Genomic DNA, 19,668 nt, shown 5'->3' on the forward strand with positions numbered 1-19,668 from the left:
AAATTTGCCCTTTCTTATGATGCTTTTTATTGCTCTTGGCTAAAGTTACTGGACAAAGACAGGAGACCTGACTTTCAGGCACGCAGGCCGCCTTGCAGGAAAACTTGAACTTGATGTGCATGAAGCTGACAGTTCCTTGAAGGCCTTGTCAGCCATCCATCCTGTAAACACTGCCACTACCCGGAGTAAAAACAGACCCAAAACCACAAGCCTATAACAAGACTGTGCACCTGTCCTGAAGCAATTATTGACATTATCACTACACAATGAATCCCTTTTTGAAGTTGTTTTCCTGATATTTAGCAGTCTGAATACTAATCCCCTTAACAAAACTGTCCCCGATGCTTTCCCCCTCCGCACCCCCCTTAATCTCTTTCTCCCCAGGGAGGAAGGGGGTGCTGGATACCAGTGAGTCTACTTTGCACCACCTGGATTCACACTGATTCCGTCTCTTGTCATTCATGTTACCAACAGGAATTAGCATAAGGCATTAAGGGGAAACTCTGGAGGAGAAAAGAAAGGCCATTTTGATGGAAATAAGGGGCAAAGGAATAATCTGCCATCAACTAAAATGCTTATTTGTGTATGGTTTCCCAAGCAAAGCTTAGAAAAAGCCTATGTTGATTTTAGTGTACACAAAGAAACCTTAATCCTTTCAAGGCAACTAAATCACCCCCAGAAAAGCAGCTCAGAAGAAAGGCACCCTGTCAGGGCGAGGGCTATTCACAACCAAATAGATGCCACAAATCACACTCTGTAAGTAAACAAAAATAAGAATGTGGGAAACGTTTGATTGGAAAAGGAAAGAAAGGGGGGAAAGAACCAGAGGGAAGAGGCAAAGGCGAGCTGTTCATCCGCCCTGAAGAGAGTCTTTCAGGGCAGTGGTGGCCAGAGTGCAGGTCCTGGAGCCGACTCTTATTTTAGGGCGAGATCCCAGAAAGGGGAAATACATTCCAAAGCTTTTAGTAGCGAATCAGCAGAAGACAGACACAGTCACATGTGGCAGAGGTCCTGGGGAGTGGCAGAGGTCCTGGGGGGCCGCAGAAACGAAGAAGCCCTGCCTTTGGTGACCTGCCCTCTACCCCAATCTCCCTCTCCCATCACCCTCCTTTCTCACAAGGAAACACCAAGTGGTAGACAATGGTGCATTTTTACCCACGAGCACTGTATGCTATGAATGGCACATCTTCTTTTATTGGGCTTTTAGCATTATGGATAACACATTTATACAAACTTTCAGTCCATCAAAAAATATGATGAAATATAAAACTGGAATACTCCATTAGGCAATAAAAAAAGATAAAATTCAATATGACAGTAATTCTGGGAGTAACAGCAATCACATACACCTCAAGGGAACTCTAAACATAATGTACTATTTAAAATTGCAATTGGTTCAAATTCTAAAATAATCTGGGAGCTCAAAATAACTGCACTTGGAAATGTCTTACTAACCAGCTAGCAAAAATGCTAGCCAAGGCAACTACAGAAGGCTGAAATGGTCTCAAATTTCACTTTGTGAAGGCCCAAGTCTGTTCAAGTGTTACCAAGTGTCGTCTATGTAACACAGAAAGAGATGAGCACAGAAAGCACATCTTTACTGAGCAATTATCATGCCAGCCCCTAAATCAGGCTCGAGAGTGGAAAGGGGAAGATTAAATAGTTTATATGGTTTGTACCTTTCAAATTATACACCTTTCAGAGCCAGTGATTAGAGACTTCCCTAAATTTCATTATTTCCAACAATACTGCTAACAAATGAAAACTGCGCAGAAACCTATTGGCAATGATTTAAGGTTAGTTTTCCCTTAATGTACTGCTATATCATTAGCCTCTCTTACTCTAGATTGTGGTCTGGAAGAAATTAATGGGATACTGCGTATTTAAATTCTGCCCTCTTGCTCGTTTATTAACTTTACAGAAAGCCCACAGCAGAGTAAGGCTTGGTTTATGACCATAATACTGTGAATTCTAAACATCCACTGATTACTAGAGTCTGCATCACACATCAGCTATTTATATTTCTCCTACTGCTGGGTAGTTGATAAGTAACATAAAGTTCAGGCATTTTGAGAACTATTCTTCTCTAGTACAGTTTTCTATATTAAAGTCACATAGTAGTAGTGATTAGTCAAATCTATTTAAATAGGGACTCAATGTATTCTTTTAAAATAAACTGGTTGTTAATGCATCACAAAGTATGCAGACTTCCATCTCAAGCAAAAACACAAAACATCAACAGTAGCTTCAGAATTAAAAGAGAAAGATCACTCTGGCTCTTCTTTCTTCCTAGGCAATGACAATGAAACTAACATAAAAATAAGCCATTACTCAGGAGAATGAATGGGTCTTACCTTTGTTTACAATAACAGTGTTGAAGAGTTTTTCAGAGCTGGCATCCGATGCCTGAAAAACAAGAAGGGGAAAAAACGCATTATTATTGTCATTAACATTGTCATCACCATCAACATTCCCATTATTTTAAATCAATTCACTACATTTTACAAAAGCCTAGCAGGGAAGCAGCAATGTCCTCAAATCATCCATAAGGTGGTGCTAGTTGACTGCCTGAGAGAGACCTGCAGTGCAGCTACTTGCTGGGGGGAAAAATCAGATTTTAAAAATGTGTCCTTATTAGACACATTATCTGTGCAAAACATATTTCTATGAGATGGTACACAAAGCAATTCAGCTCGTTCACATAATGATTTTGCAATTTCGTTGACAGATCATTATTTTGGAAATGGTATGCTTTTCGTGGTATTTGCAGACATGCCTATTTTTCAATTTTCTTTCACAAATCAGAAATGCCTATTATTTAACGCTAAGCTTTTCCTCACTAAAAAGTGTGAGCCAACACTGCCAGAAATTAATTTTTTTAAAAAGATTCATCTGATGACTCCAAGATCCCTGTCCCTTCCAGTAATCAGACGACCTTGGTGTTCAAAAAGACGCAAGCCGGCCTGCCCAAAAATCCGACCACTATGCGTGCCACCAGCATTATTTCCTTTCCAGTTTCTAGAGAACATGTCTGCTAATTATTACAGTGGCTCGAGGAAGGTGAAATAAGCCTGTTTAAACAGTAAAACTAAAGCCAATTTAAATCATACACTAATGTTCTGGAAAATAAACATGGAAGTTGCTTTGAAGGAAAATGCTGTAATGTTTCAGAAGCACTGAGTATTTCTAGAACTTGAAAATTAAAAATTAAGCATCTCCACTACATAACGTGAGGATATATCTGCATTTAAAGTTATAATGGCCAAGCTATATTTGTGGATTTTGCTACATAACCCTCGTGAGAAATCACTCATCTTTCACAGCTGATAAACAGAGATGCATATTTTGAGAAAGCAAAAGCCTAGAATGTTGAATTACTATGGAAAAGGAAATATAGGAAATAGGGGGAGTGGGAATTCTGAAGCACAGCATATTTGGACTGTGGGGCTAGCTTTTACGGACAAAGAGGATATTCAATTTAGTCCTTCCATGTAATACTGACAAAGATGAAATATTCCTGTGTACATCTGGGGGACATGTTCTAGTTCTCAATGCAAGTGATACAGAAAGATAAAATATTTTTATTAAGACTGTTTTTCGCTTTAATTCTAACATTTCTTTTATGGGGGTGTTCATATGATTAACAAATCCTGACACGAATGTATGTGCAAAACAAACATTGAGTGCACACATTTATACATGCAGTTTACCATAAACCCTAGATAGATTTTTTCCTATTTTGCAGGAATAATGAAAAATACAGAGGGCCTTCCTGATATCTTAAACTATACGTAACAGTACCTTTACATAAAAACAAACTGTCAAAAAAAAAAAAGTTAATGGGGGAGAAACAAGTTATACCTAGATCAAGAATAATGAGTTATAAAGCCAAAAATTACATGATGATGCTATATTGAAATATTCAGTGAGATTTCTAGCAATGTGAGTTTCCCAGCTAAAAACTCGAGATATCTGTATTTTACCATCCTTTCATGAAAAAGTGTTTCTTAGAACGGGTTGGAATTCTTTTTGAATGTAAATTCATGTTAAATTCATGGCTCACAAAATTAATGAACTGATATAAGGGGGAAAAAAAGTCTGTGTATTAAAGTGTTTTACCAAACTGACATAACCTTTGAAAATTCTGGCATTACCTATTAAAGTGAGTCTAATTGGCCCCAAGAAATATAAAAACAAATTACTGTCTCTGAATGAAAAAAGCATGAACAGGGAAAGGAAATGGTTCCTGACCAAGTTTTTATTTGCACTTGGTGTGTGTGTGTGTTCGAGTGAAAAGGAGAGAAGCTGTGGGTGAACAGGCCTTTTGCTTCTGCCACCTTTGTCAGCTCCACATGGGATTCACAAAGAGACACTTAAGTGATCCTAATGTCTGAACCAAACTTAAGTATGTCATTATTATGACGCCGACCAGTAAGTTATTAAGGAAGTAAGTCTGACCGGATATTCAGAGAGGCTTAGGAGTGTATCTTCGACTAAAAGCTTTCTGAGCCCTTACTTGGCTGATACAAGTCACAAGGCTGGACACCATGCCTCTTGCAACTGGGAAACGGGGTGTCTCAGAAAGGCCTACACAGAAAAATACCCAAAAGATGACCACTGCAATGGGGCTCTGGTTGATCGTGAAAACATTCTGGATCCCTTCTCTCTCCTATCCAGGTGGTTACAACTATGGCCGACCACTGTCCTAATAAGTCACAGAGAGCTTCTTAGCCAAAATCTTCAGGGGAAACGACACGAGTATCCTTTCCTTTTCCTCAATGAACTTTCCTTCTACTTAGGGTTTTAGGGCATTTGTACAAATGATTTGGTTCCTTGGGTCTTAATCTTGGGGATGTTCATTATTTTCGTTGCTTTCAGAAAATAGTCTGCATCTCCTTCTACTACCTGGACCATTTTCCTGGCTTTTTAAAAAATTATTATTCAAATGAAAAAGCGGCGAGCCCAGAATGAACCGACGAATTGAGCTCTTCCTTCTGTCTAACACGGGGGCACCTCTACCCACTACAGACTTGAAGATTTTACTCACTTCCTTTCACCCCCTCGCTCGGTTTTGGAGGGTAGGGGCATGAAGTGGTTGAATCTAAAACTGACAGAAAACCAAAGCTCTCTTTTGGCTGCTTTTTATTTAAGAGGAGGGGGAATACGTTTTTTTTTTTTTTGGATGTAAAAAAATATTGCTAGAAGCCGTCGTTGGCGTTTAAAGGAAAGTTAAGTAAGTGAAACAGATTGGAGGCGGGAACGCGAAGAATGAGGAAAACTTATAAAAGCCGTGCGTGCAGACAGGGTGGGACCCAGCGGTTCGGGCTCCAGGTCCACCCTCACCCACTTCGGACGCAGACCCCGGGGGCCGCCCTCCGCACCCTTACAGGCGGGAAGGGGGGCTTTCGAACAAGAGAACAGAAACCTCCTGAAAACTTAAGCGCGAGTTCTTTCTCCTGCTGCCGAACCCGAGCCCAGATCTTCTTTCGCCTCCCTTGGAACCGCGTGGGGCCGGGATCCCGACCTCCGCGCGGGGGAAGCGCGACCCCAGGAGCGGGCAGAGCCACGCTAGGGCCCCCTGCTCAAGCGGACGCAGGCCCCGGCCCCCTCCCCACATCGGAGATCGGCGGCGAACGGCAGGCCCTCCCGGGCACGACCGCGCAGCTCCGGCCGAGCCCGGCTGGCCGAGGGAGGAAAGTACAAAGGCGGGCGACAGGGCCATAGAGGGGGGAGGAAAGGAGGGAGGAGGGGTGGCGAAGGGGCGCTTGGGCGCGCCAGACGCGAGAAGCCCGCCCCTGCCACCCCTGCCCGCCGGCCCGGCCGCCGCAACAAAAGACCCCCGACCCGGCCGCCTCCCTTCCGACCGCGGGCGGTAGGCGAGTGTGCCGCGCCCCGGGGGCTGCATTACCTGGTCGCAAAGGGTTAAGCGGTCCGGTCAGCCCCAAGTTCATGGTTTGGTTCCTTAGCAGGGCTCCCGAAGGGCGATCGTCAAAGACCAGGGGGAAAACCACCAAAACACACGAAGAGAAAACGCCCAACTCCCGACCGGGCTCCGTCCACAAGTCTCTGGGCTCCTTCTTCGCCAAAGTCCGAGAGCTGAGGCGCCGAACCAGATCCGAACCGGGCAACAGCTTCGGCGAGGCGGAGAGCCGGCGCCGCGCGCACACATCCAGCGCGGCCGAGGCCCCGGGCGGCGGGAGGAGCGTGCCCGCCGAGATCTCCCGGCCCGCGCTCGCCACTGTCTCGCGGCCGCTCCTGCGGCGCGCGGGGCCGGGCTGGCGCGGCGGGGGCTAGCGAGGCGCGTCCCGGGCCGGCCGGCGGGAGGGTGAGGCAGACAGGAGCGGCCCGAGCCGCCGCCGCGGCGCGCGGAGCTAAGAGCGAGGCGGCGGCGGCGGCGACAGGACAAAGGAGACCATGTGCGGAGGGAGGGAGGAGGGAGAGGGAGGAGGAGGAGGGCGCGCGGCGGCTTCTCCCCGGCGGCCGCCCGGGGCTCCCCGACAGCCGGTCCCGCCTCTCCAGCCGCGCCGCGGGCTGCCTGGTCCTGGGCCCGCCGCGGTGCTGGAGGGAGCCGCTCCGGGAGTCTGGATTTTGTGCGGATCTCGCCGGCTTGCGGCCCGGGAGGCGCAGCAACGGCGGAGCGCTGGGCGGCGGCGCCTCTGGCCGGAGCTGGCGGGTGAGCGCCCGGGGCTGGCTGGGCTCCGGCCCGCGCTCGGCTCGCGGGCGCCTGCCTCTCCCGCCGGATCACAGCTCAAGTGAACTCCATCGGCGGCCGCCGCGGGCGCCGCGGGCTCCCTAGCTGGACGGTAGCAGGAGGGGGCGGCGGCAGCACGGGGGCCCCTTTCTCCGGACTTCGCTCCCCGACTGCGCCGAGCGCGCCTCCTCCAGACGCTCGCAGCTCTCGGAGCGGGACTTCCTCGGCGCGCCGAGCCCGAGCCGCCGGTGCCACCGCCCCTCCTCCGTCCCGCCCCGCGCGCCCCGCCCCTCGCCGCCCCTCCTCTCGGCCCCGGCGCCGGGTCGGCCCAGCGGAGGCGCGGTCCCCGGGCGCGACATCGACAGCTGTTGCTCCCCCCGCGGCTCGAGCCCTCGGGTACCCCCGGCTGTCTTCCCCGCGGGCGGGCGCGGCGGAAACTGCACCGCTCCTCACCCTCCCCGCAGTTGCCGCTTCCAAGATTGCGCCATGGCAGGGAAAGGCCACTAGGCCCGCAGCCTGGGGTTGAATTGCCACCAGGCCAGCCACATCTGCAAAGAGCAGGCTCTCTGGGCGGTTGTGAGGGCTCAGTGGGAAAGTCATGTATGTAAAAGGCTTGGCACATAGTAGGCGCTCAATACAAAATAATCATTGCATTGTGGATAATGGAGACGGGGATCACGGTCTGGGTCTCAGAACACAAAGGTCTTCACCTGACCTCCTTCCCCACCACAGCCAACTGATCGCAGTGTGTTCGATTTGATGAATAACTGAGAGCATGAACTGGCCACTTACAAATCCTCTCCTCCCAACTCCTCACACCCTCTGACACGTGCACACCCTGGATCCACAAAAGTGGAGCCTGTTGCTTTTCCTGGCATTCACCGAATGTAGGGAAAGAATCGAAGCAATGGCAAAGCCTCGCTACATGGGCAGCAGTTATGCCTATCATCCTAACATGTATCCGGTCTGTATCCCCTAGAGCACAGTGCAGTGCCCCCAGAGGGTGTGGGGGACTGAATGGCCAGAAATGAAGCACTCAGCAGATTCCTGAGCAACCCACTCCCACCAGAACACACCCGGGGCGGGGAAACCCTCTGAAAACATCTGGAGTTTTAATTCCACACCTGCAGCTTGACAAGGTCCCTTCTTGGTGCAGAGGAAAAGCTGCTGCAATTTTCCCAGTATGAGAAAAAGGGCAAGCAAGGCCTAGGTTGCAACTGGTAGGGTTGTGGGGTACAGTGGGCACACCAGGGTGGGGTGAGAGGAAAACTCCAGTTCCGAGTCCCCTCCCAGTGCCACCGTTACCTGGAGTGTGGTTGAGGAAGAGAGGAAGGGAACAGGGGTTGGGAGAGATGCACACCACATATGAACGACATGCAGAGTGGTTTAAAGATAATGATGGCCATTCCTTGCCTCTTTGAAGTTGCATATCTATCACTATTTGATTTCATGGCACTCTTGAAAAGCCTCTCAAGTTAAAAAAAAAAAAAAAAAGGGGGGGTGCTTGCTGTATGGCATACGTCCCCCTCCTCTACCCTCTAAGTTTGGAAATAAGAAGCCCTCTCTCTCTAGCTTCATCACCCCCTCCCCCAAACCGGTAGCACGATGTGCTGTTATACAAATCTTTTTTAAAAGACAGGTAACGGGCCGGGCGCGGTGGCTCAAGCCTGTAATCCCAGCACTTTGGGAGGCCGAGACGGGCGGATCACAAGGTCAGGAGATCGAGACCATCCTGGCTAACACGGTGAAACCCCGTCTCTACTAAAAAATACAAAAAACTAGCCGGGCGCAGTGGCGGGCGCCTGTAGTCCCAGCTACTCGGAGGCTGAGGCAGGAGAATGGCGTGAACCCGGGAGGCGGAGCTTGCAGTGAGCTGAGATCCGGCCACTGCACTCCAGCCTGGGCGGCAGAGCGAGACTCCGTCTCAAAAAAAAAAAAAAAAAAAAAAAAAAAAAAAAAAAAAAAAAAAAAGACAGGTAACGGTGATTTTTCTCTACCACTACCTCCTGAGAAGTCAGAAGAAAAGGCATCTCAGAAGGTATAGGTCTGGAGATGGATTTTTCCAGTTGCTTACAAGATGTCACGAAAACCAGCTGTGGTCCTCCAGTGAGGCGACATTCATTCTGAAGCTGTTTATACAGTATCAGGATAGCTCAAAGGCGGACATGAAATGTTCAAGAGAAGACATTAAAAGGTTGTTTCTTTTGGAACAATCAAAATGGAAGTTTTCTTATCTTGTTCTAGCAAAATCAGTGTTACAGGGAAGAAACTGCCTGAGCTCCTGCTCGATCCCCTACAGGGTAAACTGAGAGCACAATGGCATGGCAGCTTAGCTGACCAGCTGAAACCACTTGGCCCTCAGGGGTGCTTTCATCAGGTGGCACTTATGACACTTATCATGCTTTGCATTAGATTGTCATCAGTCTGGGCACAGTGGCTCATGCCTGTAATCCCGGCACTTTGGGAGGCCAAGGCAGGTGGATCACTTGAGGTCAGGAGTTCGAGACCAGCCTGGCCAACATGGCGAAACCCTGTCTCTACTAATAAAATGTGTAGTGGTACACACCTGTAACCCCAGCTACTTGGGAGGCTGAGGCAGGAGAATCGCTTGTACCTGGGAGGTGGAGGTTTCAGTGAGCCAAGATCACACCACGCTACTGCACTTCAACCTGGGCAACAGAGTAAGACTCTGTCTCAAAAAAAAAAAAAAAAAAGAAAAAAGAAATAAAAAAAAGATTATCATCAATGGTTATCAGGGATTAGGCCTCAGATGACGGACTCAACCAGATCTGCATGTGTCCCAATCTTTTGATGATCTCTTATCACGAGGAACCTGGGAATGCCAAAAGCCAAGCCTCTGACACCGTGACCACCTCCATCCTGCTCCCCAGGGTCCCCTGGCTGGCCCAGTTACAGAGCACTACCCATTGGGACCCTGCCTCATTTCTCAACCTCTCTCCAGACCCATGCATGAGCCCATTCTGACTGGTTTCCAAACTGCTCTATTCCCCATGCTTTCTGGAAGCGGGGATGGGAATGAATGTCAAAATTGGAGAGGAACAGGTACACAACAGCATCAGAAGTAGGAAGAAGGAAGAAAGAAAATGAAATTCGAGAATCCGTATATTAGGTGACTGAATCTGGGTCAGAGGGCTGACTTTCAAGAATCAGGAAAATGGTTTTGTTTTGTTTTTTTTTCCTTGAGAAATTTAACTTCCTTTTATTGGAATTGTAATATAAAGATTCCAAGTGAAAGGCTGGAAGCTATCCTTTCTCTTACATGGAGGTGCATTAACATACTAAATGCTAATGGCTTCTTAACATCACTTTTAGCCTCTGAACCCAATCTAAGAAGAACAAGTCTTAGACAGTGGCAACCCTTCCTAATAGAAAGCAGAGGGCAAGAATGTGGACTCAATTTCCACTCTGGTGTTAGATTAATGATTTCAGAAATAATTTTTAATATATGCCCAAAGATCTTAGCCAAGTTTATGATTAATCAGTTAAAAAAAATTGTAAAGCTAAATTAAAATATGGAGCCTTCTTCCTCAAATCTCAAAAATACATCTAAAGACTTAAACTAGGTTTAAAAACAAAGGAAAATTCTTATAAGTCAATCTATACTTTCAATTTCTTATTAATTTATTAATTTACTTAAGAGACAAGGTCTCACTTTGTCACCCAAGCTGGAGTGCAGTGGCATAATCATAGCTCACTATAACCTGGAACTCCTGGGCTAAAGTGATCCTCCCGCCTCAGCCTTGCAAGTAGCTGGGACTACAGGTGAGTACCACCATGCCCAACTAATTTTTATTTTTTGTACAGACAAGGTCTCGCTATACTGACCAGGCTGGTCCTAAACTCCTGGCCTCAAGTGATTCTCCCACCTTGGTCTCCCAAAGGACTGGGATTACAGGCATCAACCACTCTCTCTGGCCTATACCTGCAAATCCTTAAAGATTATAATCTGAGATGGGATTCAATTTATATCACAAATTATCAGATTTAAGCTAAATATATTTTAGCAAAATATTTCTTACAAATTCTAGTCTTCTGTTAAGCATTTTATACTGAGAAAGTTCATTAATTTCATTGTGCTCCCCCTCCTAAATATAATGAAGTTCGGGTGCTCTCTAACAGAGCATGTGCTGTGTGCTTCTTGAGGTGGTTTAAAGGAAGAGGAAGTCTTTATAAGAATTTCCTCGAGCCTTTCGTTATGGATGATGTAGTTTGAAAAGATCACTGAAGGAGGGTGATAACTCCAACCAGCCTTGGGAAGGATGTCACCATGCCTGGCTTGTTTCTGCAACTATGGAAGGCTCCATTCTTTTCAAGTTCTAAAGGTTCTGCAAGCTCTGAAAATCCAAGTTTCTACTTGTTCTTCAGGGTAGAGGTTTGGAGCTGGGCCCCAGAGCCAGCATCAGGTTTATAATCATGGCTCTGCCATTTCTGAGCCAGGACAACTTGGATAAATCTCTTCACTCTCCCTGCCTCAGTTTCCTTATCTATAAAGAGATAACAGGAGCCACACCTCTCAGTAACTGTGCCTGGCACTTAGTAAGGAGGATATATTTGTTGTCTATTATGATTACAGATGACACACTTCTTTTGATTACCGTGGAGACCAACAAAATAGAAGTGTATTTTGTTAGGGTCACAATGGCCATAGCCTTGCCTACTACTGGGTTCTCCCAGTGGGGATCACCACAATAATGAAAATAACCACATGAACATCAAAATGACACCAGTCCCATAAAATGGGGACAGTGGTTTGTACCATCTCTAATACGGAGCGACATCTTTACAGAGGACCTACTGCAAAGAGTCCCTCCAGATAGGGTCAGAACCTGGACAGTGGATAGCTTGAGTCTCCTAATAAGGGTGTTTCTTCTTCTTTTTCCTGAGATAGGGTCTTGCTCTGTCACCCAGGCTAGAGTGCAGTGGTGACGTCACAGCTCACTACAGCCTCGATCTGCTGGGCTCAAGTGATCCTCCTACCTCAGCCCCTCCAGTAGTTGGGAGTAGCTGGGAGTAGTTGGGACCACAGGTGTGCACCACCACGTCTGGCTAATTAAAAACATTTTTTTTTTCCTAGAGATGGTGTTTTGCCACGTTTCCCAGGCTGGTCTTGAACTCCTGGCCTCAAGTGATCCTCCTGTCTCTGTCTCCCAAAGTGCTGGGATTACAGGCGTGAGCCACTGCACCCAGCCACATGGATCTTCTTGGTAGATTATGAAGTCAACCCTGATTCCAGCAAAATGTTGTAAGAGCTTGCCAGGCCTTAAGATGTGATCAAACTCTTAACAGTGAGGGCTTCAATTTCTTAAAATATAAAATAGCAGGCATCCCAATTATGTCATTTTGACACGTTAAATTGTAATTTCCAGTTTTAAGAGTACTACTGTTTTGCCTATGGCTATAAAAATGATGTCTTACTGGTACAGAAGCATGTTTTGTTTTGTTGAGATGCTGTCTTGCTCTGTTGCCCAGGCTAGAGTGCAGTAGCACAATCAGAGCTCACTGCAGCCTCCAACTACCAGGCTCATGGGGTCATCTTGCCACAGCCTCCTGAGTAGCTGTGACCACAGGCATGCGCCACTGCACTGGGCTAATTTTTAATTTTGTAGAGACAGGGTCTCGTTATTTTGCTCAGGCTGATCTCAGACTCCTGGCCTCAAGCGATCCTCCCACCTTGGCCTTCCAAAGTGCTGGGATTAGAGGCATGAGCCACTGCACCTGGCCATGGTTTGTTTTTCTGTTTATTTTCTCTGTATGGAGGACCCACCACCTCAATTTGGCTTTAAATTTGACTATACAAGGACTGTGTCTTGCTTGTCTTTGTCCATGCCACAGCAGTGATATAAATAACAGATGTGTGTCTGGAGACAACACTTTATTATCTGTTTGTGACGATAAATCCTCCTGTATGCCCTGAGCCATGCCTTCTGAACTCACGTGGTTTCTTGTGGATAGAATTCACATCTTAGAATTTGTTCACATCTTGGAATTTGCACCCAGCACGGAGTTAGGAGGCCTTGCTCAACAAACCCATGACAAGAGAGAATGAAGACATGGTGGAAATTGTCCCAGCATGCTAGTTAGTCTGAGGGCTCCCAACAAGTGTCTGGATAACTGATGAGGTTGGGAGAACATTCAGGGCAGACAACAGCTACCGAGAAGCCTGGAGGGATCTGCATTTTGAGTCAGGTGCCCACTGCTCTTACTCATGGCAGTCAAGCAAGGGTCCTAGGATGGAGAACTGGAGTCAACAGGTCGCTCGCCACTGGGAGGCAGGCTGAGGTTGTCCTACTTGTCACCTCTGCTAATTCCTAATATTCTGCTTTCCACGCTGTTCGGCCCAGGAGATTAAAACTCTTTTCTGGTTCCCAGGGATTTCTCCTGTGTAGGCTGATTCATTTTAAACTATGTATTGGGATGTCTTCCTTAGCGATTCGGAGCTAGTCAATGTCAGGTGGCCCCCAATTCCTCTGCTCAGTGCCCCCTCCAACCCCTTCTGAATGGGTGATTTTGAAAATGGAAGCTTCCTTCCTTATCACTCTGAAAGGAGAGTGCAATAGCTCATGCTCGTACTGCTGTAAAGCAAAAACCTCTGCCATTATATGCCCGTGTTGCTACAATTGATCATGGCTCTGCAACAAGAGGGAAGTAAATAAGCTGAACTGGATTAGTTTATGATGCATACTATTGAGACACAGGGGGGAATAAATATTTTCCAAGTGTAGAAGTCAAGGAAAAGAATTTTACTTTCAAACTTCACAATGTACTATAAACTACAAAGGGGAAAAAGTATTTAAAAAATCCATAAAATATATCTTACTTAGCCACCAAATCTACATTAAGGTATTAATATTCAGAATCTGACAACCTTGCAAAGAAAGGCAATGAAAAATACAAATAAATCCAATCTCTGCTCATGTCACCCAATTGGCTATAGGTATCCCATCTTACTTTTTATAGCAGTGCATGTGATGAGAACTGTGAGGCCTCTCTGCCTCCCCTGGTCATGCCTGTCTTGTTTCTGTCTGGACTTGGTTCGCTCTTTCTCACACCATGTCATATTGATGGGTGTTTGTAACTTGGGGTCTAGCGACCTGCATTTCATATTGAGTCCATGCTCCCTGGGGGACTCAAAGTAAGTCCAGGTACGCATCCTGCCTTAGTTACCGGCTCATGTATCCAACACCTGGCTCCTCTGTTTCCATATGAAAATGAGGCAGAGTGAGGGGGGTGGTAATTAAAATGAAAATGTATACAAAATGTCTGCATGAGCTGAAAGGATGGACTGGCGTAGAACACAATGTGTAAGTCATCAGAGATGATAAATTGAGGAAAATAATGTGTTCAGAAAGGAAGACACTTAAGACAACTCTCCACTGCTAAATTTGATTGGATTTAAAAACAAATAAATGAATGAACGAAAAGATGCTTCTGAGCCAGGCATGATGGTTCACGCCTGTAATCCCAGCACTTTGGGAGACCGAGGCAGGCAGAGCACCTGAGGTCAGGAGTTTGAGACCAGCCTGGCCAACATGGTGAAACCCCCTCTCTACTAAAAATACAAAAATTAGCTGGGTGTGGTGGCGCACGCTTGTAATACCAGTTACTTGGGAGGCTGAGGCAGGAGAACTGCTTGAACCTGGGAGGCAGAGGTTGCAGTGAGCTGAGATCGTACCACGGCACTCCAGCCTGGCTGACAAGAGTGAAACTCAGTCTCAAGAAAACAAAAAAAGATGCTTTTGGTCAGCCAGGTTGTATTTACCTAAATTATGCCTTAAAGCAGGCTTACTGGATATTAAAATTCAGGGTCCCTGGCCTGATAGTTAGGACTGTGGGCTTGAAGTTACTAGGACATGTGTTTGAATCCGATCTCTATCAAGATAGATGGTTGATCCTGAACAGTTAGGTAACTTTCCTAAGTTGTGTTTTCCTCACCTGAAAAATGGAACCAGTAAGAGAATTTAAGTCTCAGAGAGTGTTGTGGTGAGTGTTAAATAAAACAAAGCAATATGATATTTTCAGAGAGACCAGCACATAGTAACCACTCAATAAACAATTTGTTGTGCTTTTTATACCAGGGTGTCTGATAAGAAGAGCCTTTAGGCTGGGTGTGGTGGTTCACACCTGTAATCCCAGCATGTTGGGAGGCTGAGGCGGGCCGATCACCTGAGGTCAGGAGTTCGAGACCAGCCTGGCCAACACGGTGAAACCCCATCTCTACTAAAAATACAAAAATTGGCCGGGCATAGTGGCAGGCGCCTATAATCCCAGCTGCTCAGGGGAGGCTAAAGCAGGATAATCGCTTGAACCCAGGAGGTTGCAGTGAGCTGAGATTGCGCCACTGCACTCCAGCCGGGGGGATAGAGCAAGACTCTGTCTCCGAAAACAAAAACAAAAACAAAACAAAACAAAACAAAAAGGGCCTTTAAACAGGTGCCAACCATTTCTATGTTTGGGGACAACTAAGAGGTAGTTGGTCCAGTGGTTAAAACTTAGCCACTCATGAAAGAACCAATGGGTTCAAATCCTAGCTTATCCTCCACTCCCACTTACTATGTAATGCTGGAGAGAGGACTTCGCATCTCTGTATCTCAGTTTCCACATCTGGAAAGTATGGCCATAACATCACCTATTTTGCTGCAACTGTTGTGCGGGTTAAATGAATTAATATATGTAAAGCACTTGGAGCAGCATCTTACCTTCATCATTAGCGACAAGTCACCTGGGAATAGACATTCTTAGTTTCAGGAAGGCTGACTTCTAGTGGCCCCTCTTAGTTTTATAAATGAAGGTTGTCAAGCACCTAATCCCCTAGGGGGACAGGAAATATGGTAGCCTGACAAAGGCAGCCTTGCCCATCCTCTGGTGTGGATGGATTGGCTGTAAGGTCTGTTGACAGGTAAGGATCCCAGACAGGAGCTCACTATGAAGGAAGAAGGACTGAGTTGGGGGAGATGGTGCGGGGCTGGGGCTTGTTCAGGAAACAGTGGCTGTCATTGCACCCATGTATAAATTAAGAGCTGTAGCCATAGGCTCTCCGGTACGGCTGCAGCTTCTGGAAGGGTGGGAAGGGAGTCTCTGCAATTGCTGGTAGGGATGTAACCGTCTGTGTTTCAGCAGGCGCTCTAAGTGGCAATGTTAGAAACAACCACCGTGGGGAACTGGGGACTGCTGGTGAACTGACCACGTTTTCCAGGTGAGAGGCATTTTAGCCATTTTGGGCTGAGCTCTCCCCAGTTCTTTTTTTAAAAAACAATTCAGGGGAAAAGAGGGCCCTGAAACCACCTTAGCTATTCCTCAGTTGAATGCTGGAATGACTAATACGAATATTGAAAGAAATACTACCTTTTTGGGAGTTCTCCAACTATGTTTACCATTCAACAAGTCATACCACATGTTATTATCATTCCAGTTCAGTTTGAGGGAGGACTACTGAGGGAGAACTATTTCTCTTTTCTCTTCTTTTTTCTTTCTTTCTCTTTTTTTCTTTTCTGAGACAGAGTCTTATTCTGTCGCTCAGGCTGGAGTATGGTCGTGCGATTTCTGCTCACTGCAACCTCCGCCTCCCTGGTTCAGGCTATTCTCCTGCCTCAGCCTCCTGAGAAGCTGGGTCTACAGGGGAGCATCATCATGCCTGGCTAATTTTTGTATTTTTAGTAGAGACGGGGTTTCATCATGTTGGCCAGGCTGGTCTCGAACTCCCGACCTCAAGTGATCCACCTACCTCAGCCTCCCAAAGTGCTGGGATTACAGGTGTGAGCCACTGCGCCCAGACAAGAACTACTTTTCTGCATCTGATCTGAGGACCCTCATTTCTAGCTTTAGTTAGTTCCGGGGAAAGACTGCTGCTATTCTAGGACTGAGTCAAGCTCAAAATATGATTCTAGTCTTCATTTCAATGCCTCGAAATGGAAGGGAGGGAGAAATCAACCAACCAAGAAGTGAACCCTAGACTGAAAACTGAGCATGAGCCATAAATTATATGTGACGGTGCCATTTACTGGTTCTAAGATTCAGCCTCTCCAAAGGACGCTGCCATAAATGCCCTAGAGTAACACATATTTTTCCAGAATGCTACAATTATAATGTCATTTGCTCTTACATCAATCTTGTGAGGCAAAGAGAGTAACGGAGACTTTCCTCCTTATTTCAGATAAGGAAATGGATACAGGAGTGTAAGGAGGTCCTCTGCAATGACGGAGTGAGGATTACAGCATGGTGCCAGCGTGCATGTAACACCCCTCCCCTAATACCATGCTCCCACTGTCCATCCCCACCATAGCACACCACGCCACACACCATAGCACACCACACCACACTACACACATCATACCACACCACACCACACTACATCATAGCACACCACACCACACCACATCATACCACACCACACCACACTACATCATAGCACACCACACCACACCACATCATACCACACCACACCACACCACATCATACCACACCACACCACACTACATCATACCACACCACACCACACCACATCATACCACACCACACCACACCACATCATACCACACCACACCACACCACACCACATCATACCACACCACACATCATACCACACCACACCACATCATAGCACACCACACCACACCACACCATACCACACCACACCACATCACACATCATAGCACACCACACCACACCACACACATCTCACCACACCACACCACACCATACCATCCTATCTCCATTGCTGGGTAAATCTCAGTTTCTCCCTCCATTGGCCAAATGTCTAAGTCAAAATCAATTCTGATGTCTAAAATCTAGAGAGGTTTCAAGATCTGAAGGGTCATGGTAAGGCCGTCTATAAGCCACATGACTATTCCTGGGATATACAAGTAGTTTACCTTCCCAGGTTTTGTGGTTTGAAAGATTACTGCCATCCTGAGAATGGTGGCCAACCGCATGTCAGTCCATCCTTCTACTCAAAGCCTTTGCTATCTCCTCCTGGAAATGTTACCTAAAAGTATTAATAATCTTTAGGGTGCTGAAAATTCTACTCCTGCATCTACGCTAATATACAATCATCTAATAAAGCTTTTTTATTTTTTTCTTAGCTTTATTATTAAGCATCCTGATGGTCCAAATATTTACTTGCAGGGATTCTTGTTGGCCGAGGACAAAACATTTGCTTCCACCGGTTTGGGGAATCATATACTTGCTGGGGTAGTAGCTAAGGAGCTGGAATGTCGTAGAATTCCCTTAGTCTAGATATCCTGAAAGCATTCTTACTGAACAACGTTTCTGATTTTCCCTCTTGCTCTGGCCTTAGTTTTTCTCTCCGTCTCTTCAATGCTATCAGAATGGAATGGCTAATGGAATGGCCATTCCAACAGCCTCCATCTTTGGGGCTTTATGAATCGAATTAGCATAGTTTGTAAATGGTTAACTGCTACAGAAATGCCAGTTATTACGGTCATATACCGCTGTTACATAGGGTCAGGGCAAGCCTGCATGTCTACAAAGACCCGCCAGCTCCTCTCTGGTCCTATGTAATTTCCACTTACAGATCTGTATTGCGAATTATTTGCACCAGAAATTTCTTCTTCTGCTCCAAACCACAGCTTTTCTTGAATGTTTCCAAATGGTGTTTCTTGGCTTACCTCTGGAGACTGCCATTCCTTTAGGGGCACACGTATCCTCACTGCGAACAAGATACTGCTTTGGAGAGCAGTTCATAGATTCAATCACTCAAGGACCAGGACTGTGGTGTGCTCTTACGCACCACCACCACCACCACCATTGCCCTTAACATCTAATACAGTATTCTCAAGCATCACATGTAAGAGATGGGTTGATACGCAGTGGTCAGATCAATGAGTAAATAAGTAAATGACCCGCTCTCTGCCAACTAAAACAGAAGAGAATGAAGACATTATGTCAAACATAAACTAAACTGCAAAGTCCTTTCCACGAATTGCCAACAGTTTGGGATTTCACAGAATATAGAAACCCATATGGCTAACAACAGAGCGTGGGTACATTCTCCTGAAAATCAAATTCTAAAAAATATATCATTAACCACTGTGGCTGCTCATCTCCAAATACAGCTCCCAAATAATTCTGTATGTACATGTCATTCCTCTCATTAGAAGGTAAAACGCATGTACTTATGACTGACATGTGACTGTTTTGATTAACAGAATGAGGAGGAAGTGATATTCTGGAGATTCAGAGTTTGGGTATTAAGAAGGCCCAGCAACTTCTGGTTATTCAAGCTTGTAATGCAGTTATCATACTGTAAGGAAGCCCAAGCAGTCCCACATGGAAGTAAGCTGAGGCCTTGGGACCACAGAGCTAGCTGAGTTCCCAGCCAACAGCCCCTGATAACTTGCCAGCCATGTGAAGAAGCCATCTTGGGTGTGGCTCCACCAGCTCCAGCTGAGCTTGCCTTAGCAGATGCCATGTGGAACAGAGAGGAAGCTTCTCTGCAGAGCCCTGCCCTAATGGCAGCATGGTATTTCCAGCCTTGAAATTTGTGGTTTGTTACAAAGCAATAATAGGTAAGTGAAGTAACCATCTGGGTCAGCCTCAATCAACACTGCGAGAATGGAAGCAAGGTGAGCACTTGCCAGAATGAGATACATCCATGGGCACCACCTATGTGTTCCTGCCTCTGACAGGAAGTGACAAGGACTTTGAAGTTCCAGAAAGAGCGCTACTGAAATGAAGATAAATCACAGCAACAACAAAAGAATCTTGAAATGAGAAAAATCATTGTCAAAATAAGGAAAAGTTTTCTATTTGATAAAGCAGAAGAAAACTTAACATGACAATTTTAATAAAAGAATAAATCTGGTCTCCCCCCTTTCCTTTTGGAGACTGGGAATGTTTGCACAACTAAAAAGTCTTTAGTAATCCCTTCTTTTATCCAAAACAGATTGCAGTTTTAAGCACGGCCCCATAAACTGCAGGTTCAAAGGAACCTGAAACTG

At 46.2% G+C, this 19,668-nt stretch overlaps 1 protein-coding gene across 2 annotated transcripts in view; it reads right to left on the minus strand.

The window, feature by feature from the left end:
• Positions 1–19,668, minus strand: part of AUTS2 (AUTS2, activator of transcription and developmental regulator) — a 1,213,344-nt gene that overhangs the window by 90,940 nt on the left and 1,102,736 nt on the right. For both annotated transcript variants that reach the window (XM_025378773.1, XM_025378772.1), the window contains exon 6: positions 2,355–2,406. In XM_025378773.1, the coding sequence (XP_025234558.1) occupies positions 2,355–2,406 (52 nt within the window). The remainder of the gene's footprint in view (positions 1–2,354; positions 2,407–19,668) is intronic.

Source organism: Theropithecus gelada, chromosome 3 (genome assembly GCF_003255815.1).
Source record: "Theropithecus gelada isolate Dixy chromosome 3, Tgel_1.0, whole genome shotgun sequence".
Lineage (NCBI taxonomy): Eukaryota > Metazoa > Chordata > Mammalia > Primates > Cercopithecidae > Theropithecus > Theropithecus gelada.